The following is a 25300-nucleotide window of genomic DNA, read 5'->3' on the forward strand; positions in this document are numbered from 1 at the left end:
CTGTCGTCGAGAACGAAATATATAACAAGTTGACAACGAAGTAAAGCCCAAACCAACCTTCAAAGCTTTTATCGGCTTGCCTTTCAATTATTATGCGTGTTTTTTTTTTTTCTTAAAAGCACCTAGCAACTTTTAAATGTATAAATTAGAATGTGATTTTTCTCATTATGCTGTAAAAAGGATCGTGCACATGAACCTTTTTATTTAAAAGTTCTAGTAGTCGATTTCAGTTCAGTAACGTACTAAAATGCGTTACTGAACTGAAATCGACTTCTAAACTAGAACTTGCCGCCACATTTATCGTTTTGTGTGTATTTCCTTTTCGTTAAATAATTTTAAATACCATTCATGTCCGTCACGTTTGAAGCCTCATTTAAAGATTCCCAGACCATCTTCAGTTTTTCATCCGGTTTATCTGATGATATTTGAGATGCTTTCCACATCGAGAGCATTTGAATGTTAGCATCCTTCCTATTGTACAGGGAACGATGCTCGATGTGCTGTAACTCTAAATCGTCAAATCCCAGTTGCTTGCCAATCTCATAGAATTTCTCTTTGTTAATGTGACGGGAAAATTGTAATAGCGTGCAGTCAGGAATCTCTCTGTATTATTGGATTGAAATCATGAAATTCACTATCAGTAATTGTTACCATCATGACATGCATTAACTTTATAATAAACAAAATTTTAAGAAAACTGACAAGTTTGCGTTATTTTAATTTAAAAGACAAATTAAAATTTTAACTAATTTACATTAATCTTCAGTGTTTTTAGTAAAGCAAAATAGTCACACATTCCATTTATGAAGTTGCTGTTTTTTTCATTTGTCTACACTAAAACGTACTGCATACTAAAGAAACTTACTCAGTTGGGTCAATATCTTGATGGACGTAGCCGAATCCGAGATGAGAGCAATGTTAAGAGAAGAGAAAAATAAATTTATGAAAGAAAAATTACTAATAAACTTAATTATTAGTATGCTGCCTAGATGTTAGCAAGTATGTCGTTCCTCATGCAAACCTATACGATCTTAAGTTACAAACGAGATAAAGAATTTTGGCATGTAATTCTACAAGAGTAACGGTAGTACCACTTGAGAAAAATTGCCAAAAACCCGTACTGTCGATTTTCCTTACAATATTTTACAAACAAAAATGCAGTTACACCATGAATCTAGAAGCATTTTTCTGAAACTAGTAAAACAAAATTATTACTTACCCCTTTACGGACGATGAAAAACTAGACTAAATCCAATAGTTTAATCCACATGCGAAAATAAAGGATAACGCTACTCAATTTGCATGTTATTATCAACTATTTTTTGTGATAATGGGAAAATAAATTAATGCTTGCAAAATATATGTACTGTTATTGGAAGAAATTGTCAGATATCCGTACTCTCCATTTTATAGCAATATTTCCGATTTCTTACAAACGAAGATGCAGTTACATCATGCAGCTGAAAGTAATTATTCTGAAACTAGTAACACAAATAATGTTTATCAATCTCTTTAGACACGACAGGTATTATAAAAAAAAGACTGAAACCAAAGTAAAATCAACAAACACTAACTCCAACCTGGGAAAGTTGTATCATTTGAAGATGAGTTGAATGATTCTATAATTGTGATGAGGGTATTCTTTGCTGCTTGGGTAGATGCTTGTCTCCCTCTCCATGCCAGTAGCATGTCATAGGTAGCTTTCTGCCTATCTCGGAATCTCCTGTACTCTACCCGATCCAACTCGGCTATGGTGAAACCAAGAGCTATGCCCATATCATAGAACTGATTTACGTCCATTGTCTGGGCTATTGTTAGAAAGTCTACGTCCGATTGTAGGTCACTGTTCTTTACTTCTTGGAGTGTCCTAGAAGATGGATTGAAATAAAAAGGCAAGGCTGAAATATCAAAGAACTGTACAGTTGTTCAATATCAATGAATCTATATTACTACATATTAAAACAGTTTCCCTATATATCACATAAACAATTATACATCCATGGCGTGGCAATGTAATATTAAAATCCTTCGTTGAAACGTTGCCGTTGTGAGAACTTGACTGATAGTTCACGATCATAATTATTATTGATGTCTTCATCCGTCCTATCGAGTCAACAAGCATATTACGTGAAATGAAATAAATCTTTATATCTGTTTTCTAAACAAACATCTGAGCTTCCTCAAAAAAGAAGAGAAAGGAAAAACATGTTATCCGATGGAAACTTACCTAGTGAAGTCTGTCTGTTCGGAGAGAAATTGGCACAGAGGTCCATCTAACACAGAGAGAAAATGAAGAGTCATAAAACAAGCATTCCACTGTGTTTTCTGTTTACAATGATAATACTTTATTTCATAATTTAGAAATTACCTTCGGCATTAACAGATCATATAAACTATGCTTATGCTGTCTGCGATAGTGTCAATGGATGAATATGTACACCTTGTAATGATGATTGGTTTAATACCGTTCATTTAGTTCATGGAGCTGAGTGACATGGTGGGTAATTCTTGAATCCATCGCCTTATCCAAGGCTTTGGTGATTAAAATAAGAAATATTTTATCATTGCATTATCAAACATGAAATTCTACCTGTATATCTGATGACAAAGGCAATAGATCGTGAAATCCCAAGCTTCCCGGCCTGTGTAATTGTTATGGTAATCACTGCAAAGTTTAGATCGCCTTCACTGGGTGGAACGTATATCGATATACATTGGCTTATCTTGGCTAGAAGGTCCCTAAGAGAAACGATCTGTTGGGAAAAATCCAGCAGCAGAATAGAAATGCATAAATCACCAAGAGGCTGTGCCGTTTCGGCAGGCTTTGATCCACCATAAAAAAAAAGGTATTATTTAAACCGGGGGGGGGGGGGGGGGTACTAGCCAGGAGGCTCCTATAGAGTAACAATCATTTACTAACGTATGCTTACTCTCCACGGAGCCAGGAATTCCATCCCATTCATGTACGTGTACCGCCCAAAAACAGAAACTTTCGCGAGATTTTTCCCGAGATTTTGACCTTCCTTCTAAAAGAACTAGCCCTAAATTATGTAAGTGGGATATAACTTCATTTCCGACATTCCTACGCTATCGATTTCATTTTTAAACAAGAATTCATTTTAAAAACGAGAAAAATATTATGAAAAGACGGGGGGAAACTTGACACTGCAATCTTGTTTCTCATTGTTCTTTGCCAACGTTACGGACGCATGCGTCCGTAACGTTATTTTAATGAATTCTTGTCTAAACATGAAATGTTTTACTCTAACTTATAGGTAAATATCATTGTACATGCCTCAATTTATTTTGTCTGTATAAGTTCATTGTAATTATTTCGCCACATTACTTTGTTCTGTTGAAAATGAAATAAATTGAAATTGAATTGAAATCGATACCGTAGAAATCTCGGGGGCGAAAGTTTCTGGTTTTTTGGCGGTACGTGCAGATGAATGGGGAGGAATCCCTGGCTCCGTGGAAAGTAAGCATACGTTAGTAAATGATTTTTACTCTCTAGGAGCCCCCTGGCGAGGGGATACTTAGATTTGGTTAGGACGGGGGTGTGCGGCTGAAGGTTTAAAACCCATACCCATATTTACGAGTCATTTCGGCTAAAAGTGTACCCTTTATTTAAGGGATTTTAATAAAATTTGACAAGCAAAAAATAATAAATAAAAGAAGTTATCACCCAAATTTGGAGGAGAATATGGACCCATGTTTAAGGCCAGTATCTAAAAATTGGGGCCATGTTTAGGGAATTTCCAGCATAAAACCATACCGCATGTTTAGAGATTTTTTTTTCCAAAAAAGCGACCCGTATGCCTTATTTTGTGAGTACTTTAAATCGCTTTGGGATTAGTTTCATGCTAACAAGGAGCCTGATTGCTAAGAGCACCTTATTTGTTTTATGGTTATCGAATAAGTTCTGAAGCTTAATTACCTGGCTCTCAATTTCTCCTCCTTCACGATGGCACGTGATTGTGACGTCACCAGCCTTTGTTTCAACATTGAAAGGGACCGAGCGATGACATCTATGGTAAGATTGTTGTCTCGACTTCTCTTGTGTTGCCTAAAAAGATGATAACGATTATATTTAATTTCAATTATTGAAAAATGAGAAAAAATATCAAAATTCATATTTTATAATTCTAACTAGAAATCTGGAGTACAGAAACTCCGAAGACTAATTTTGCCTGCCCAATTGATCTTCGGCGCGGCAGCGCTATATATTTGTCTGACGCGGCCGGAGCTCCCGACTTCCCACCGGTTGTGAATCGGACTCTCTACCAGCTTAGCCAACACAACCGTTGAAATGATTGATATTGTGTATTAATGTTATTATCAACATGCAATTACAGATGTGAAAAGTTTACTTTTCTTGATGAATGTGTAAAAAATCCTGATTTTTATTTACAACGGTGCTAATATCTTTAAGCAGAATTATCTATAATAATTTTGATGATAAGAGCAATACTGATTATGACAGTGATAATTATATTAAGATTGATAATGACAATAATAATAAAAATAATAATACTATCAATAATAGTGAAATGGTTCAGAGCGCTTCAAATCATTACGTCAACCAATAGCATTCAAGTAATTTTGTTCTACCCGCAAACATTCACCTAGCTCATCTGGCTGGAGGGTGGAAAATTTTCAATCAACAATTTCTCAAATGATAAAGATCTTCGGGTTTTCAGAGCTGTTTTTATTTGGCGAATGAATTATAATTCTGAACTTATATGGAGCGACGATGTTTAATACTGACCGCTTCGTTTCCAGGTAGGTCGTTACACAACTGAAGATTAACTGCAAGCTCTTTTCCTCTTTCGATCCTGTATGGGACGTATGGAGTACAAATAAGTTGCTGTCGGATCACCTGTTGTTCAAGAGGAATCAGAACCCACCACTCCGCACAGTGGCCAATGTACAACTCAAGATGTTTCTTGTACAGTCTGCAGTATGGTGGTTTGTCTGGTGAGCTGGATGATTGCTTCCTTAGAGTTTTCGGTAGATCTTGTTTTACCAATGCCGAAAAGAGAAAAGATCAATGGAATGAATTTCATCACGACTTTCAGAAAGTCACAATGGTTATTAACTGTATAATTATCAGAAACGGTATTATTAGTGACATAATTAGCTGCTGAAGGAAGCTAATGTATTGAATGAAGACATTGCGGTGTTGATTTTTTTTTTTATAACAAACATGTGTACACGTTGGTATCAATAATGCACAAAGCATTTTCATTCATCTGTGTTTTGGAAACATTTTACATACCTTTATTTGGAATATATTTTACATACATTTAATTGTTTGGTTTAAAATTGATACTTTTTGTAATTATATCCATTCTTTCTAGCACAAAGCTCAAAGAAGGGAGGATGTTACAATATCTGCATGTTTATGAGATTTGAGGAGCATGTAATGATCCTACCAAAAGAGGGCGCTACAAACCTTTAGTACTTATAAAATGCTTCTCTCTCGACTATACAGAAGCTGTGTTATTCTGTTTGACTCTGACTCATAATATAACTTGAAACATGATGGCAGCGGTGAAAAGTTACATATTTCCGTAGAACAGTTATTGTTCTTCTGTCTGAACTCTATTATGCATCTGCAAACTGTGTTTTGACCTGGATTTCGCCAGCTTTCTGAGAGTCATTCCTGCATGTGTCCCACATATGTAAGTCGGTGTACTGTTTTCTACATTCAGCATAGCTGCTATTAGTATTGGTGTGAATTACCATTCTGACTTACTGTTACTACTGTTGATTGCATGATGACTGATAATCATAGTGATGGGTCTCCTTCCGAGCTTCCACATGGAGCTACTTTTGCTAAGCCTTCCATTCAACCCCTGGGCATTTTAATGCGTCTGCTGGGCATAATGTCGCAGAGGAGTGGAAAATGTGGAGCCAGCAATGGGAAAATTACTCTATTCTTACAAATCTCTCTCAACAACCTGATCGTTATCAGACTGCCCTTCTCCTTCACAGTGTTGGACCGGAATGTCTTCGCGTCTACAATGGCATGAAATTTGCTACTGAGGCTGATAGCATCAAATGTTCTGTGATTATATGGACAAGTTTAACACACATTTCTTTGGGGAGAGCAGGGAATTCTTTGAGAGATTTAAATTCAACCAGCGCAATCAAGAGAGTGGTGAATCCATTGAGCAGTATGTCACGGTTCTTCTTATGATGAGCAAAACGTGTGGATTCTGTGACTTTATAAAAGACAAGCTGCTTGTTGATCGTGTCCTACTCGGTGTGCGTGATGATCGAATGAGAGAACTACTCATTTCGAGATCTGACCTTGACCTCACGACTGCTATAGACGTGTGTAAAGCTGTAGAGGCTACTTCTGTCCAAATGAAAGCTCTGAGTCAAAAGAATGAAGACATACATAAAGTTGGACAGAGACATTTCCCAAAGTCTGGAAGAAAAAGAATAGCGCATAGAAACCAAAAGGGAAAGATCTACAGAAACGTAAATCAGAGGTTAAGAAGTGCAAGTTCTGTAACAGGGTTCATGAGATGAAAAAAGAGTCCTGTCCAGCATGGGGACAAAAGTGCAAAGCTTGCAGTAAGCCTAATCACTTCAAGGGATCTTCAGTGTGCAAGACGAGGAATGTTCACCATGTCGGAGATGATGACTACTCATCCTCAGCTGAAAGCATTAGTTTTGTGCAAATTAATGCAGTGGATATGGACAAAGAGCCAATTATCTGTAACATGCTTATCAACAATCAGAGGGTACCGTTCCAACTGGACTCAGGTGCAACAGTGAATCTTCTTCCACAAAAGTATCTAAAAGAGGAGGATGTAGTTCAGAGTGCAAACATCCGTCTATCTATGTGGAACAAAGCTATAACTCATGCTATTGGCAAGTGTAAGGTGATAACCAGAAATCCTGCTACTGGCAAGAAATACAAAGTTGAATACATTGTAGTAAAGGAAGATCTACCTCCACTGTTGAGCAAAACAGCAGGGGAAAAGATGCAGCTCATTACTGTTCATTATGATTCCCTTGAGCTAGTACGCAGCATAGTTCCTGAGGACATTGCTGAGATAATTCCTGACAAGCATCCTGATGTGTTCTCGTCTTCTTCAATTGGCACTCTGCCTGGAAGTCCTGTTCATCTGACAGTTACGAATGATGCAATGCCTACTGTTTGCCCAGCTAGAATCATCCATGAATCCTTGAAAGGCAAAGTAAAGGATGCACTTGATGATCTTCAGGCAAAAGACATCATCGAAGAAGTCAGCTCTCCAACTGATTGGGTAAATCAGATGGCTGTGGTGCAGAAAAAATCTGGTAAAGTACGTGTTTGTCTAGACCCCAGACCTCTCAACATCGTGCGTAAGAGGGAGCACTATCCCTTACCTGTCTTAGATGATATTCTACCTCAGCTTTTCAGATGCTACAGTCTTTTCAATCTGTGACTTGAAAGACGGATACCTTCACTGCAAGTTAGATGAAGAGTCTAGTTTACTGACGACTTTTGCCCCACCCTTGGGAAGGTACAGATGGAAACGTCTTCCATTTGGTTTGAAAGTCAGCAGTGAAATCTTCCAAAAGAGGCTTCACCAAGCACTTGATGGTCTTTCTGGAGTCCGCTGTGTGGCCGATGACATCATCATCTGGGGCAACAGTGACGCTGAGCATGATGCCCGACTGCATTGTCTACTGAAGAGATGTCAAGCTGTTGGCATTGTGTTGAACAAGGAGAAATGCCAGTTCCGACTGAAAGAAATCTCATTCCTTGGCCACATAGTATCCAACTCTGTAATCAAACCTGATCCATCAAAGATCGAAGCTATCCTGAACATGAGCGATCCTTCCTGCAAAGATGACATCCATCGTTTGCGTGGGATGGTAAACTACCTATCCAGATACCTACCTAAGTTATCAGATGTGATGAAACCTCTCAATGACTTGACGCATAACAACTCAGCGTGGACTTGGGACTCCAACCACGACAAAGCTTTCAAGCTGTTGAAAGAGATGCTAGTGCAAGCACCTGTGTTGGCCTTCTACGATCATAGCAAACTGCTAGAAATTCAGACTGATGCCAGCTCCACAGGCGTGGGTGCGGTTATGCTACAAGATGGTAGACCGATAGCCTATGCTAGCAGAATGCTGAGTGATGCTGAATCCAGACACTCTGTCACTGAGAAAGAAATGCTTGGTATAGTATTTGCACTGGAGAAATGGAATCAATACACCTATGGCCGTGAAATAAATGTGTTCACTGACCACAAACCTCTTGAAACCATCTGCAAGAAACACCTGGATAGAGCTCCAAAGCGTCTGCAAGGGTTACTGCTACGAGCTCTTGCATATGACATACAAGTGAGATATCTCAAGGGCAAGGAAAACGTTCTGGCTGATGTTCTTAGCCGTGCTTCTCTTCCCTATGAGAGTGGACAACATGATCTAGAAGTGGTGAATGATGTTAACCACTTGGCACTCCCTGATGACAAGATAGCAGAGATAAAAAGACAGACTGCCAATGACCCTACTCTCTGCCAACTCAAAGACACCATTCTTGAAGGGTAACCAGACCACAAGTCACAACTTCCTCAGTCACTCACCCCGTACTTTGGTTTCAGAGATGACCTTTCTGTCAGTGATGATCTAATCTTCAAGGGTGAACGGCTTGTAGTCCCAAAACAAGTCAGGCACAAAATGAAAGAGGAGTTACATCGTGGTCTCAATGGTGTCGAGTCAACTTTGAGGAGAGCTCGTGATCATCTCTACTGGCCGGGCATGAGTAACGAAATCAAGGAATTTATTCAAACATGTGCCACATGCCGAGAAAACTCTATCTCACAGCCTGCCCAGCCTCTGATGTCGCACCAGATTATTGACAGACCATGGGCCAAGAGAGGACTTGATATTTTCCATCATAGTAATGACACATATCTTATCATGGTCTGTTATTACTTAAACTTCTTTGAGATGGAAAAACTACAGAGGACAACTGCCCCTGCAGTCATCAAGAAACTGAAACACCAGTTTGGGAGATATGGAGTACCTGAAATCATCGTATCTGACAATGGTCCTCCTTTCTCCTCTAACGAATTTGCTGAATTTGCCAAAAAGCTTGGAGTTAAGCATAATACCATCTCTCCATACAACAGCAAAGCTAATGGCAAAGCAGAGTCTGCTGTCAAGACTGCAAAAAGAGTACTTACAAGATGCAATGATACTGGAGATGATGTTGATCTAGCCTTAATACTCAACATTCGCAACACCCCTACACAAGGTATCCAGAGTAGTCCAGTCCAGAGATTCATGGGTCGTCGGACTCGTACTCTCCTCCCCACTTCGACTCGGTTGCTTGCACCTGATCGCAACCCACAGGCTGATCTTGAGAGACTGAAAGAAAGCCAGAAACGTCAAGCAAAGTATTTCAACAGAGATACAAGAAAGTTGAAAGATCTCTCACCAGGAGCAATAGGAGGAGTCAAGCCATTCAACAATGACAAGAAGTGGAAGAAAGCAGTTATCCTTAAGAAACTGGATGACCGTTCCTATGAAGTTCGCTGTGAGGGCCAGGTTCTCAGAAGGAACAGAGAACACCTCAGAGCCACATCTGAACCACAAGATGTACATGACACTGGTCCTGCTCTTTACAACTGGAGACGTTCTGATGGTAATCCTCAACCTGATGTACCAACTACTGAGCGCCATACTTCCCATACCAGGACCCAGATATCACAGACCGCGGATATCAACAGTCCGGAGAAGTCGCGTGATGCAAACTTGAATACCTCAGAAATGGAACCAACCAACCCAGCTTCCCTGAGACGATCTAGACGTCAGCGACGCGAACCGCTTAAGATGAGGGATTTTGTTACGTTTTGAACATTTAAACCGAAGAAGGAAAGAAAGTGAATGCTGAAATAAACAAACTGAACGCTAACATTTCTTAAACATTTTTTTTTTGCTTTAACTCAAGCAAATTTTGAAGTCAGAACTGAACCAACAACCAACTCATCTATCAAATCGTTTATTTGGACTTATTTTTATGTTGTGAAATCAACCTGGACAATTTAACCTGGACTTTAAAATCATTTTGTTTGCAACCGGAAGAACTGTTTTGAACTCAATTATTATTTTTTTTGCAAGTATTATAATTGTGCAACTACAAAAAATGTGAAAGTCTCATAAACTGGTATTTTGGACATATATTTTGGAAACATTTTACATACATTTAATTGTTTGGTTTAAAATTGATACTTTTTGTAATTATATACATTTTTTCTAGCACAAAGCTCAAAGAAGGGAGGATGTTACAATATCTGCATGTTTATGAGATTTGAGGAGCATGTAATGATCTTGCCAAAAGAGGGCGCTACAAACCTTTAGTACTTATTAAATGCTTCTCTCTCGACTATACAGAAGCTGTGTTATTCTGTTTGACTCTGACTCATAATATAACTTGAAACAATTTGATGCAAGATAAAAGAGAAATGCATAGAAATACGCCTCGGTCAATGAAGGGCCGTGCCGGGAATCGAACCCCGAACTTTCAATGTGTAGTCGGGCGGCTTAGACCACTCGGCCACGACACCACGCCGTTAATAGTGAGAATGATTACGATCGATGCGACTTGTAATAACTTATTGTAATGATGATCTTAAAAATGTCAAATTTGATATTTTGTAAGTAGCATCAAGGTCATTTTAAGAAAAAAAAAAGCCCCTATGCTTTACTGTTACCAACGATACGTTTATTGTCTTACTGCAATATCAGTCTTCGTAGACTTACCCTTGATTGAGTCCCACACACGACAAACGATGTCTGGTTTCACCTGCTCTGGATTGACGACCAAAGAAGAGTGTGGTATAGTGATCTTAACAGGCTGGTTGAAGATCAAAGGTTGAGGGTCACACTTGATCCCATAACAGGCCATTGATTCTCCTTCAGTGATATCGATACCAGGATTGTCTCTTAGGATGGTTAGGGTGATCTGACAAGAAACATCAGGTGGAACCGCTCCAGGAGAAAGGTACATTGATATTCCAAGGTCTTCTAGATTGATTTCCTGACTAGAATTTCTGTTGACTTTGACCGAGGCATCAGAAGAGTTGGATAGCCGATCTGTGATACAAGGTGAACAACAAAGGTCATGGTACGAACAATATAGAAGAACAAAACTGTATTTTAGGCAATGAAATAGAACAATTAACAAACATTTTCACAATATACATGATCGATGTATAGGCCTATCAAAAGATGGTATAAGCCTTGTGTTTTGATCTCGGCTATTCAAATTCAGTTCAAAATGGTTTATTTTTGGAATAAAAGAATCAATCGAGGCATAAAGACGAATGACAAAAGTTTTAACAATTGTAGGTTAAAATCAATGAGGCAAGGCATATCGTACAGTATCACCAAACACAAAAGCACCAGTTATCACACAGCATAAGATGAACGATTACAGAACACTGACCATACGACAAGACGTCAGCGAACACAATCAAAGAAAATAGCATTAAAAAATCTGCTAATATATAAACTACAAAGTTTTAGAATCAATATGATTCACAAGTATTCAGATATATGCAAAAAAATCAATGCTAAAATCAGAATATTGATTTCCAGATCTTAAAAAAGTATTAAGAATGGGAATGAATGGGAAGGTGACGCGAAAGGTGAAGTTGATAGGAATACGGGAAATGAATAAGGGAAAATGTATTGAGAGATTTAATATAAAAGTACATAGGAGGTAAAGTATTATGAGAAATGTTAGGAAGAATAACGAGAGCGAAAGGAAGAATAAGAACGAAAAGAGAGGAAGTGGAAGGGCAAGAAGAATCAAAGATGGAAGAACATTACTATATTAAACGAGAGGAAACAGGTAATTGAATGAAAAGACGGAAAAATTGAAATACAAAGTTAATATACATATAGTGGGAATATAGGTACAAACCACTTGTTCCTAATTTTAATACACATTACAGTGCTATGTTTTTCGATGGACGGTCAGTAATAATAAATTGCAGTCATGTACGAAGACTTTGGTGACGATTTCGTGTTTTATTCAATGCTCTTACCTTTAGTAAACTGTACATCATCCAAGGAAGGTAATCTACAGTAAGCAATTAATACAAAATCATTGAACATCTAACATCAAATTGCGAAGTAATTACAATTACTATATGAACTGCATTACAATCATTTAGAATATTCAAAAGAAAACCGTAATTTTTTATGGACTTCTGATGAAAATACATCAATGAAATGTATTCACATATTGTGTGCCTCTTTAAATTGCAAACTATGTGTTTTTAAGCTACACGAACTAATTAAACCCAGTGAATATTGAAAGGACAACATTCCAACAGAAAGACAGGTTGAATGATATAAGATAAACTCCACACGAGCATAACACTGAATATTTAATCAAAATCGGGTTTGAAATAAGGTTTTCTCTTTTAAAGTTTCGCTCGATTAAAAAGTATCATTTGTACAATATGCACATTCTGGTCGGTATGCAAAAGAGAGGACTGATGATGTCACCCACTTGCTATTTCCTTTGTATTTCATTATATAAAATATTCCAGATTTTCTCCTTATTCTCATATGAAGAGAGGTTTCATTCCACCCCGAGCATGTGGTATTACCATTGCTTTAACAATTTTATGGTTCAGTTAGGATGGTGCTCATTGTCAAATCTGTAAAATTGAAATATTACACATTTCAAACAAAAAAAACATATAAAAGGAAGCGTTAAGGACATCATCGACTCTTTCATTCACATGACACTGACTTGTGCATATAACTTTTTTTTTTATGAAAAATAAGCAAATCTTCAAAATATCATATAATTTTACATTCGATTGTGATGAAATTTCCAATGTTGTGGTTGATTGATTTTTTTTCTGGGGTGGACTTGATCTTTGAAATGAAAATACATGTACTACAGAACCCGTTTGTACCGGAAATTTAGTTTAAACAAAATAATTGTTCACCTTGCCAATATCATCTGTCTGATCATTTCATCCTTTGCATAGTGGATTGGTAAGCAACCTGCTCCATCCTTAATATCAATCCTGGCTCCATGTTCCAAGAGATAGAACACCAATGCCTTCTCAGGAGATAACCTGCCACTGTAGTATTTTTCGGATACCTGCAACGGATGAATAACTTAGTTTGTGTGGTAATTATACATACAACCTTCAAATACCGATTTTTGAAAGGCTCAACGAAAATAAAAAATCATTGTATGAATTAAATATTAACTTTCTCACAAATTTAATAAAGTGAAAATAGTCTTATATGCTTTTTCATTATATCTTAATTGAATGTTATGCATCGTATTGCAATTAGCAGTGGATGCCGAAAATGCCATGATGATCAGTTGACTTAAATGTTTTAAAATCCAAGTGTGCACTGAAAATTGAGGCAAATGTATTTTACAAGACTAACCTTTCTGAGTGTTTCGGTGCCTTCAACATTCTGTTTCTTTTGGTAGCATAATTTGATAGCTTTATGAAGACATGTCTGACCGTCATTAGACTGTACATTGATATCAGATCCTTTAGCAATCATCCTTTCAATGATGGATGTAAGTCCGTACATCACAGCTAGATGGATGGCCACTGAATCATTCTGGATTGACAAAATTATATAAACGTAGTAGGAAAATTAGCATTCCTGTGAATGGTATTAGAAGCAGCATCAGTAAAATATTCGTCGTATATAAGATTGTATTAAACTTAAATTGTGAACTCTATATGGATGATAATCAATGACCTTTGTTTTTCTTCAAGAGTTTTACTGCCTTTGATATATTCGATCAGCTGAGGGACATGCATGTCTGCAGGTATTAATTAAATTGTTAATATAGTTTAAAGCCAGGCTTTTAAAGTTGTAATATGAAAGAGAGAAGAAGAATGATTAAACTTTTTTTTTTTCAAATTTGTATCAGTACTTTCGGTAAAATTTCCATGGGCGGTATTCTGAAAATTGTGTTAACTGTGGTGTGTTTGTGCTAACACGGTTTTCAGAATACCGCCCCAGGGTGTATGCATGACCTACCTTAGCATTCAACTTGTCGATAAGCAGACCAGCAATGTCTCTATGCCCAAGGGTAATCGATTGATGTAAGGGTGTTTGGCCGCGAATGTCTTCTGTGTCACTACGTGCTCCACTTGTAAGCAGGAATTTAACAACGTCAATGTAACCATGCTGAACGGCGATGTGTAATGATGTTCTCCCTTCATTGTCTGCTTTATTCACCTCTAGAGGGTCATCTTTTGGGAGCAATGCGTGTTGATCTTCTGCGTTTCGATTCACCTCACCTGTAACACTGAGCAGATATTCGATGACGCCAAAACTGCAATTTGTTGCAGCACAGTGCAACACACTCCAGCCATTGGCTGTTCTTTTATTCACATCTGCTCCTTGGCTGATAAGGTATTTGATGACGTCATAATGAGCATTCTCAGCAGCATAGTGTAATGCAGCCCGACTATCTTTATCCCCCTTATTGACCTCAACTCGTTGACTGATCAGAAAATTGATGACGTCAATACGACCTTTCCATGCAGCACGGTGTAATGCAGTCCGACAATCATTATCCTCTTTATTGACCTCAGCTCCCACACTGATCAGATATTTGATGACGTCAATGTGACCGTTCCAAGCAGCAGAGTGTAATGCAGTCCCACCACCATTATCCTCCTTATTGACCTCAGCTCCCTCACTGATCAGATATTTGATGACGTCAATATGACCGCTCAAAGCAGCATGGTGCAATGCAGTCTCACCACCATTATCCCCCTTATTCACCTCAGCTCCCTCACTGATCAGATATTTGATGACATCAATATGACTATTCCAAGCAGCACGGTGAAATGCAGTCAAACCATCATTATCCTCCTTCTTGACCTCAGCTCCCTCATTGATCAGATATTTGATGACGTCAATATGACCAATCTCAGCAGCACAGTGTAATGCAGTCTGACATTCATTACCCTCCTTATTAACCTCAGCTTCCTCACTGATCAGATATCTGATGACGTCAATATGACTATTCCAAGCAGCACGGTGTAATGCAGTCAAACCATCATTATCCTCCTTATTGACCTCAGCTCCTTCAGAGATCAGATATTTGATGATGTCAATATGACCATTGTTAGCAGCACGGTGTAATGCAGTCAAACCAATATTATCCTCCTTATTGACCTCAGCTCCCTCAGTGATCAGATCTTTGATGACGTCAATATGACCGCTCAAAGCAGCATGGTGTAATGCAGTCACACCACGATTACCTTCCTTATTGACCTCAGCTCCCTCACTGATCAGATATTTGATGACGTCAACATGACCGCTCCAAGCAGCATGGCATAATGCAGTCCCACCTCGATTACCCTCCTTATTGACCTCAGCTCCCTCACTGATCAGATATTTGATGACGTCAGTATGACCACTGTTAGCAGCACGGTGTAATGCAGTCCCACCACGATTATCCTCCTTATTGATCTCAGCTCCATCACTGATCAAATATTTGATGACATCAATATAACCATTGTTAGCAGCACGGTGTAATGCATTCCCACCACGATTATCCTCCTTATTGACCTCAGCTCCCTCGCTGATCAGATATTTGATAACATCAATGTGACCGTTGCAAGCAGCACAGTGTAATGCATTCCAACCATCATTATCCTTCTTATTGACCTCAGCTCCCTCACTGATCAGGTATTTGATGACGTCAATATGACCGGGCCAATCAGCACGGTGTAATGCAGTCTGGCCATCTTTATCCTCCTTATTGACCTCAGCTCCCTCACTGATCAGATATTTGGTGACGTCAATATGACCATTGCTAGCAGCATATTGTAATGCCGTCCCACCACGTTTATCCTCCTTATTGACCTCAGCTCCCTCACTGACCAGATATTTGATGACATCAATATGACCACTGTTAGTAGCACGGTGTAATGCAGTCCCACCACCATTATCCTCCTTATTGACCTCAGCTCCCTCATTTATCAGATATTTAATGACGTCAATGTGACCATTCTCAGTAGCACGGTGTAAAGCAGTCCCACAACCATTATCCTCCTTATTCACCTCAGCTCCCTCACTGATCAGATATTTGATGATGTCAATATGACCGTTCCAAGCAGCACGGTGTAATGCAGTCCCACAACCATTATCTTCCATATTGATCTCAGCTCCCTCACTGATCAGATATTTGATGACGTCAATATGACCACTGTTTGCAGCACGGTGTAATGCAGTCACACCACGATTATCCTCCTTATTGACCTCAGCTCCCTCACTGACCAGATATTTGATGACATCAATATGACCACTGTTAGTAGCACGGTGTAATGCAGTCCCACCACCATTATCCTCCTTATTGACCTCAGCTCCCTCATTTATCAGATATTTAATGACGTCAATGTGACCATTCTCAGTAGCACGGTGTAAAGCAGTCCCACAACCATTATCCTCCCTATTCACCTCAGCTCCCTCACTGATCAGATATTTGATAACGTCTATATGACCACTCTCAGCAGCACGGTGTAATGCAGTCCCACAACCATTATCATCCTTATTGACCTCAGCTCCCTCACTGATCAGATATTTGATGACGTCAATATGACCGTTCCAAGCAGCACGGTGCAATGCAGTCCCACCACCATTATTCTCCTTATTGACCTCACCTCCTTCACTAACCATATATTTGATGACGTCAATATGACCGTTGTTAGCAGCAAGGTGTAATGCAGTCCAACCATTATTATCCTCCTTATTGACCTCAGCTCCCTCACTAACCATATATTTGATGACGTCAATATGACCGTTCGAAGCAGCAAGGTGTAATGCAGTCCCACCACCATTATTCTCCTTATTGATCTCAGCTCCCTCACTGATCAGATATTTGATGACGTCAATATGACCACTGTTAGCCGCATGGTGTAATGCAGTCAAACCATTATTATCCTCCTTATTGACCTCAGCTCCCTCACTGATCAGGTATTTGATGACGTCAATATGACCTTTCAAAGCAGCACGGTGTAATGCAGTCCCATCACCATTATCCTCCTTATTGATCTCAGCTCCCTCACTGATCAGATACTTGATGACGTCAATATGACCACTCTCAGCAGCACGGTGTAATGCAGTCCCACAACCATTATCATCCTTATTGACCTCAGCTCCCTCACTGATCAGATATTTGATGACGTCAATATGACTGTTCCAAGCAGCATGGTGTAATGCAGTCAAACCACGATTACCCTCCTTATTGACCTCAGCTCCCTCACTAATCAGATATTTGATGACCTCAATATGACCTTTCTCAGCAGCCAAGTGTAATGCAGTACCACCGCCGTTATCCCCCTTATTGACCTCAGCTCCCTCACTGATCAGATATTTGATGACGTCAATATGACGGTTCAAAGCAGCAGAGTGTAATGCAGTCCCACCACCATTATCCTCCTTATTGACCTCAGCTCCCTCACTAATCAGATATTTGATGACGTCAATATGATCACTGTTTGCAGCACGGTGTAATGCAGTCACACCACGATTATCCTCCTTATTGACCTCAGCTCCCTCACTGATCAGATATTTGATAACGTCTATATGACCACTCTCAGCAGCACGGTGTAATGCAGTCCCACAACCATTATCATCCTTATTGACCTCAGCTCCCTCACTGATCAGATATTTGATGACGTCAATATGACTGTTCCAAGCAGCATGGTGTAATGCAGTCAAACCACGATTACCCTCCTTATTGACCTCAGCTCCCTCACTAATCAGATATTTGATGACCTCAATATGACCTTTCTCAGCAGCCAAGTGTAATGCAGTACCACCGCCGTTATCCTCCTTATTGACCTCAGCTCCCTCACTGATCAGATATTTGATGACGTCAATATGACGGTTCAAAGCAGCAGAGTGTAATGCAGTCCCACCACCATTATCCTCCATATTGACCTCAGCTCCCTCACTGATCAGATATTTGATGACGTCAATATGACCACTGTTTGCAGCACGGTGTAATGCAGTCACACCATGATTATCCTCCTTATTGACCTCAGCTCCCTCACTGATCAGATATTTGATAACGTCTATATGACCACTCTCAGCAGCACGGTGTAATGCAGTCCCACAACCATTATCATCCTTATTGACCTCAGCTCCCTCACTGATCAGATATTTGATGACGTCAATATGACTGTTCCAAGCAGCATGGTGTAATGCAGTCAAACCACAATTACCCTCCTTATTGACCTCAGCTCCCTCACTGATAAGATATTTGATGACGTCAATATGACCGTTGCAAGCAGCACAGTTAAATGCATGCCAACCATCATTATCCTCCTTATTGACCTCAGCTCCCTCACTGATCAGATATTTGATGACGTCAATATGACCGTTGTTAGCAGCAAGGTGTAATGCAGTCCAACCATTATTATCCTCCTTATTGACCTCAGCTCCCTCACTAACCATATATTTGATGACGTCAATATGACCGTTCGAAGCAGCAAGGTGTAATGCAGTCCCACCACCATTATTCTCCTTATTGATCTCAGCTCCCTCACTGATCAGATATTTGATGACGTCAATATGACCACTGTTAGCCGCATGGTGTAATGCAGTCAAACCATTATTATCCTCCTTATTGACCTCAGCTCCCTCACTGATAAGATATTTGATGACGTCAATATGACCGTTCCAAGCAGCACGGTGCAATGCAGTCCCACCACCTTTATTCTCCTTATTGACCTCACCTCCTTCACTAACCATATATTTGATGACGTCAATATGACCGTTGTTAGCAGCAAGGTGTAATGCAGTCCAACCATTATTATCCTCCTTATTGACCTCAGCTCCCTCACTAACCATATATTTGATGACGTCAATATGACCGTTCGAAGCAGCAAGGTGTAATGCAGTCCCACCACCATTATTCTCCTTATTGATCTCAGCTCCCTCACTGATCAGATATTTGATGACGTCAATATGACCACTGTTAGCCGCATGGTGTAATGCAGTCAAACCATTATTATCCTCCTTATTGACCTCAGCTCCCTCACTGATCAGGTATTTGATGACGTCAATATGACCTTTCAAAGCAGCACGGTGTAATGCAGTCCCATCACCATTATCCTCCTTATTGATCTCAGCTCCCTCACTGATCAGATATTTGATGACGTCAATATGACCACTCTCAGCAGCACGGTGTAATGCAGTCCCACAACCATTATCATCCTTATTGACCTCAGCTCCCTCACTGATCAGATATTTGATGACGTCAATATGACTGTTCCAAGCAGCAAGGTGTAATGCAGTCAAACCACGATTACCCTCCTTATTGACCTCAGCTCCCTCACTGATCAGATATTTGATGACGTCAATATGACCACTGTTAGCAGCAAGGTGTAATGCAGTCCAACCATTATTATCCTCCTTATTGACCTCAGCTCCCTCACTTACCATATATTTGATGACGTCAATATGACCGTTCGAAGCAGCAAGGTGTAATGCAGTCCCACCACCATTATTCTCCTTAGTGATCTCATCTCCCTCACTGATCAGATATTTGATGACGTCAATATGACCACTGCTAGCCGCATGGTGTAATGCAGTCAAACCATTATTATTCTCCTTATTGACCTCAGCTCCCTCACTGATCAGGTATTTGATGACGTCAATATGACCTTTCAAAGCAGCACGGTGTAATGCAGTCCCACCACCATTATCCTCCTTATTGATCTCAGCTCCCTCACTGATCAGATATTTGATGACGTCAATATGACCACTGTTAGCCGCATGGTGTAAAGCAGTCAAACCATTGTTATTCTCCTTATTGACCTCAGCTCCCTCACTGATCAGGTATTTGATGACGTTAATATGACCTTTCAAAGCAGCACGGTGTAATGCAGTCTCACAACCATTATCCTCCTTATTGATCTCAGCTCCCTCACTGATCAGATATTTGATGACGTCAATATGACCGTTGTTAGCAGCAAGGTGTAATGCAGTCCCACCACCATTATTCTCCTTATTGATCTCAGCTCCCTCACTGATCAGATATTTGATGACGTCAATATGACCACTGTTAGCCGCATGGTGTAATGCAGTAAAACCATTATTATTCTCTTTATTGACCTCAGCTCCCTCACTGCTCAGGTATTTGATGATGTCAATATGACCACTGTTAGCCGCACGGTGTAATGGAGTCAAACCATTATTATCCTCCTTATTGACCTCAACTCCCTCACTGATCAGATATTTGATGACGTCAATATGACCGTTGTTAGCAGCATGGTGTAATGCAATCCCACCACCATTGTTCTCCTTATTGATCTCAGCCCCCTCACTGATGAGATATTTGATGACGTCAATATGACCACTGTTAGCCGCACGGTGTAGTGCAGTCCCACCACCATTATCCTCCGTATTGATCTCAGCTCCCTCACTGATCAGATATTTGATGACGTCAATATGACCACTGTTAGCCGCACGGTGTAATGCAGTCACACCACGATTATCCTCCTCATTGGCCTCAGCTCCCTCACTGATCAGATATTTGATGACGTCAATATGACCGTTGTTAGCAGCATAGTGTAATGCAGTCCAACCATCATTATCATCCTTATTAACCTCAGCTCCGTCACTGATCAGATATTTGATGACGTCAATATGACCATTGCTAGCAGCACGGTGTAGTGCAGTTCCACCATCATTATCCTCCTTATTGACCTCAGCTCCCTCACTGATCAGATATTTGATGACGTCAATATGACCGAACAAAGCAGCAAGCTGTAATGCAGGCTCGCCTTCATTATCTTCCTTATTTACCTCAGCTCCCTCACTGATGAGATATTTGATGACGTCAATATGACCATTGTTAGCAGCAGGGTGTAATGCAGTCCCACCACCATTATCCTTCTTATTGACTTCAGCTCCCTCACTGATCAGGTATTTGATGACGTCAATATGACCGTTGTTAGCAGCATAGTGTAAAGCAGTCCAACCATCATGATCCTCCTCATTGGCCTCAGCTCCCTCACTGATCAGATATTTGATGACGTCAATATGACCGTTCCAAGCAGCACGGTGTAATGCAGTCCTACCACCATTATCCTCCTTATTGACCTCGGCTCCCCTCCTGGTCAGATATTTGATGAAGTCAATAGGACTGTACCAATAAGAACGGGGTAATGCATTCCCACCACCATTATCCTCCATATTGACCTCAGCTCCCTCACTGATCAGATATTTGATGACCTCAATATGACCTTTCTCAGCAGTCAAGTGTAATGCAGTACCACCGCCGTTATCCCCCTTATTGACCTCAGCTCCCTCACTGATCAGATATTTGATGACGTCAATATGAGATTTGTTAGTAGCACGGTGTAATGCAGTCCAACCATCATTATCCTCCTTATTGACCTCAGCTCCCTCACTGATCAGATATTTGATGACCTCAATATGACCTTTCTCAGCAGCCAAGTGTTATGCAGTACCACCGCCGTTATCCCCCTTATTGACCTCAGCTCCCTCACTGATCAGATATTTGATGACGTCCATATGACCGTGGAAAGCAGCCTTGCCTAGTGGAGTCCAAAAGGCCATACCTGTAGTTCCGAGAAAAAGAAATGTTTAATTTTTTGGATGTCATAGCTAGCTGTGTGAACCTTTTACTAATTGTTTTTCTGTTTGGTGCTAAAATGAAACCAGCCTTACAATGCATTATTCTAAAACTTTTGTAAATTATTGTTTTTGGTTGGATATATGAATTACTTTTTAGAAAAGAAATAATTCAGATTATATGAACATCACAATTTTATGTTATTTTTAAAGGAACTATCAGCACAGTATCACATCACTAGATAAAGGTCCTATGTCAGGTATGATGTCAGATTTTACTCCGAGTCATCATGTTTTGGTAGATAGGATGTTTAACGATGTTAGGAAGAGGAAATTTTTACTTCATTTTTCAGAGTAAGAACACAACTCCTATTTTAAAAACCAAACTTTGTTTACCACCCCCCCCCCATGTATTCGATGCTAGCCAGGACTAACATGGAGTAATTTACATTGATATTAAACCGACATACACAGACTTTTATAGACCCAGAACAGAGCTACAAGCGAAATCTAAAAATGGAAAATGTATAGGCCACAAAGGCTTGCAACGCCAACTCACGGCGTCACGGCGCGCGTTTTCGATCAATCCAAACTAACATAAATAAAGTATGAAAAAATAGATTCTTTCTTCTGTTAAGCATTTGCGAAATTTGTTCCTACTGAAAATGGAAGAGGGGGGGGGGTGAGTCAAATGTGGGGGCTGACCATGCACTCTCAAAACAAATCAGTAACAAAATATGACTAGTTAATAGGGTCAGCTAGGTGTAACTGTTATTTTAGTCGTATATTTAACTATTTTATAGTCGTATTTTAATATAACAGTTATTTCTGACTAGAAGAGTGCGCGAAAAATAATAATAATAATAATAATAATAATAATTTACTTATATAGCGCATAATATTCGTGATCTCTATGCGCTTAACAAATCAATTATTTATTACATAAGAAATCAAGCGAATTGTTAATATGGTTTTAATTAAATCAAAATATTATTCTACATTAAACTAAGTATTATGGTACATTGAAATATACATTAAATTTACATTACACTGCATTCTATTTGCTAACACATGATAATATATTACATGAGATATCATTACATGGTATTAATTTGGTACTGAACATATTGAGTAAAACTATATTAAAATATATTACGCTACAACAATGAAAAAAGATAGGTCTTGATTGATGTCTTGAAATTAGCTGTTGAGGTGGCTTCACGTAGTTGGGGTGGTAGAGAGTTCCATAAATGTGATGCAAGGGTGGTGAAGGCACGTTCTCCATAGTACTTGGTGTTGACTCTGGGAGTTTGGAGAAGGTTTAGATTGGCAGAACGGAGCTTTCTGTTAGGTACATAGAAATTGATGAGGTGTGAGATGTAGGAAGGAGAGTTACCATGCAATGCTTTAAAGACTAAGAGAAGGATTTTGTACTGGATACGTAGATGAATAGGAAGCCAATGGAGAGAGAGAAGAAGGGGTGTAATGTGCTCATGTCTGCGGGCCTTTAAGACTATCCTTGCGGCTATATTTTGAACCCGTTGAAGCTTCTTGATCTCTAAGTCAGGTAAATTTCCAAGCAGTGCATTGGATGAGTCCAGCCTCGAAGTCACAAATGCGTGAACAAGCATTTCTGCAGTGCGCTGATCAAGATAGTCCCGAATGCCTCCTATCTTCCGAAGGGCCGCCATAGCTGAATTGAATATTCTATTTACATGGGCCTTCAAGGTAAAATGCTGATCAATCATGGCTCCGAGGTTTCGGGCAACTTCTCTACTGGGTATTTCTTCACCTCCTACGTGTATGCTGACATCGGGACAACACCTCGAAAGGAACTTTGAGGTGAAATGTACTACCTCCGTCTTCTCGTCATTCATAGTCAGTTTGTTCATTGCAGACCACGCTCGGATGTCTCGGAGGCAGTTGTTGACTCTAGTAATGACAGAGTCTCTCTCGTCAGGACTGAAAATGCTGTAGACTTGGGTATCATCTGCATAGAACATGGATTCCATGTTATGGGCACGGATGATGTCCTGTATGGGTGCGATATAGAGAGTAAAGAGGAGGGGGCCTATGACCGATCCCTGCGGGACTCCACATGCATCATCTACTTGTTTTGATACAGCATTTCCAATCCTTACTGTATGACTGCGGCCATTCAGATAAGATTGTAACCAGTCAAGAACACTCCCGGAAAATCCGAAGCGTTGAGATAGTCTATCAACCAGGATGGTATGGTCTATAGTATCAAATGCGGACGAATAGTCCAAAAGGACTAGTATAGCTTCCTTCTTTTGATCAAGTGCAAAAAGGATATCATTCTGTATGCGGAGGAGTGCTGTTTCAACGCTATGATGTGGTCGATACGCAGATTGTGTCTCTGCGTATAAGTCGTGGACAAGTAGATGATCTTGAATCTGCGTAACGACTGCCCTTTCTGTCACCTTGCATATATAGCTGATATTGGAAATTGGCCGGTAACTTGAGAGTTGCTCAGGAGGCAGAGAAGACTTTTTCAGCCGTGGGACCATGATGGACTTCTTCATATCTGATGGTACGATACCCGACTGAAGGCTCAAATTAACAATCTTTGTGACTGGATGAATGAGTTCAGGCAAGCATCTTTTAATGATAGATGTAGGCAGAGCATCAAGGTCGCATGTCGATGACGAAGTAGATTTGATGATACGTTTGATCTCTTCCTCTTGGACCAAATCAAACTCATCGAATGTTGGACCGATGGGTTCGGAAACATCGACTGACAGTCTTTCATTTCTCTCTGAGACCAGAAGATTCTTCAGATTTCCTATTTTCTGCAAGAAGAAATCGGCAGATTCGTTTGCAAGCTTGCTAGCACAGTGATGCTCCGGAAGAACAGGTGTTACCTCAGGGGACGTAAGGTGATTAATGACCCGAAACAACTGCCTTTGATCAGAGTCCAATATCTTCTGCCGATAGTGCTGGACTCTGGTTTCTTTCAGGAGATCATTGTAGGCCTTGCACTTTGCAGCATAAATGTCTTTATCAACCTGGAGTGAAGTCTTTATCATCTTCCTCTCTTGGCGTCTGCGTTGTTGCTTGGTTTTTCGAAGAGTATTCGTGTACCAAGGAGCATGGGGTCTAAGAATGACCTGCCTCTCACCTTTAGGAGCATGGTCATCAAGTTTCTTGCGCAGGTCGTTGTGATATTGAGAGATAAGAGACTCGAGGTTGTCTGATGGGTTCAAAAGCAATGAGCTTGAAGAAATGTCCTTACGAAAATGTTCAATGTCAATTGTCTTCATAAGCCTAGAAACTACAGCTTTCCTAACTGCCTTCGGTCTGGCCATTTGTATATGACAAGTGACTATGTGGTGATCAGATGGTAGTGGACTTGAAGCAGCTACATTTGAGACTAGATTGTCTTCAGACCGTGAGATGATAAGGTCTAAAGTATGTCCACTTTTGTGTGTTGCCGATTGCACATGGTTACTGAGACCTGTGTCAAGAAAAGTGGATGCATTCTGGTTCTCTTTGCTGTCCACATGCAGGTTGAAATCCCCGACGAGGAGAACTTTACCACTTAGCGACTGTATCGTTTCCAGCAGTGACGAGAATTCCCGGAAGAATGTTCCAGGTGTTTGCACATTCTTCTTGCTGCAGGGTGGCCTATAAAGAACAA

General features: G+C 39.9%; 2 protein-coding genes across 2 annotated transcripts; both read right to left on the reverse strand.

Moving 5' to 3' along the window:
- Nucleotides 1–335: 335 nt before the first annotated feature.
- Nucleotides 336–12098, reverse strand: LOC129263215 (uncharacterized). Its single transcript, XM_054901132.2, has 9 exons — nucleotides 12069–12098; nucleotides 10780–11112; nucleotides 4769–5016; nucleotides 3938–4066; nucleotides 2591–2753; nucleotides 2228–2273; nucleotides 1581–1867; nucleotides 866–881; nucleotides 336–603 (listed from the first exon to the last, which is right to left on the reverse strand). The coding sequence occupies exons 2-9, from the start codon at nucleotides 11024–11026 to the stop codon at nucleotides 336–338; spliced, it is 1404 nt and encodes a 467-aa protein (XP_054757107.2). The 5' UTR covers nucleotides 11027–11112; nucleotides 12069–12098.
- Nucleotides 12099–12982: 884 nt separating this feature from the next.
- On the reverse strand, nucleotides 12983–21237 carry LOC129263204 (uncharacterized). Its single transcript, XM_064100447.1, has 3 exons — nucleotides 14056–21237; nucleotides 13444–13626; nucleotides 12983–13144 (listed from the first exon to the last, which is right to left on the reverse strand). The coding sequence occupies exons 1-3, from the start codon at nucleotides 21235–21237 to the stop codon at nucleotides 12983–12985; spliced, it is 7527 nt and encodes a 2508-aa protein (XP_063956517.1).
- Between the last annotated feature and the right edge of the window lie 4063 nt (nucleotides 21238–25300).

This window comes from Lytechinus pictus, chromosome 6 (assembly GCF_037042905.1).
Source record: "Lytechinus pictus isolate F3 Inbred chromosome 6, Lp3.0, whole genome shotgun sequence".
Taxonomy (NCBI): Eukaryota; Metazoa; Echinodermata; class Echinoidea; order Temnopleuroida; family Toxopneustidae; genus Lytechinus; species Lytechinus pictus.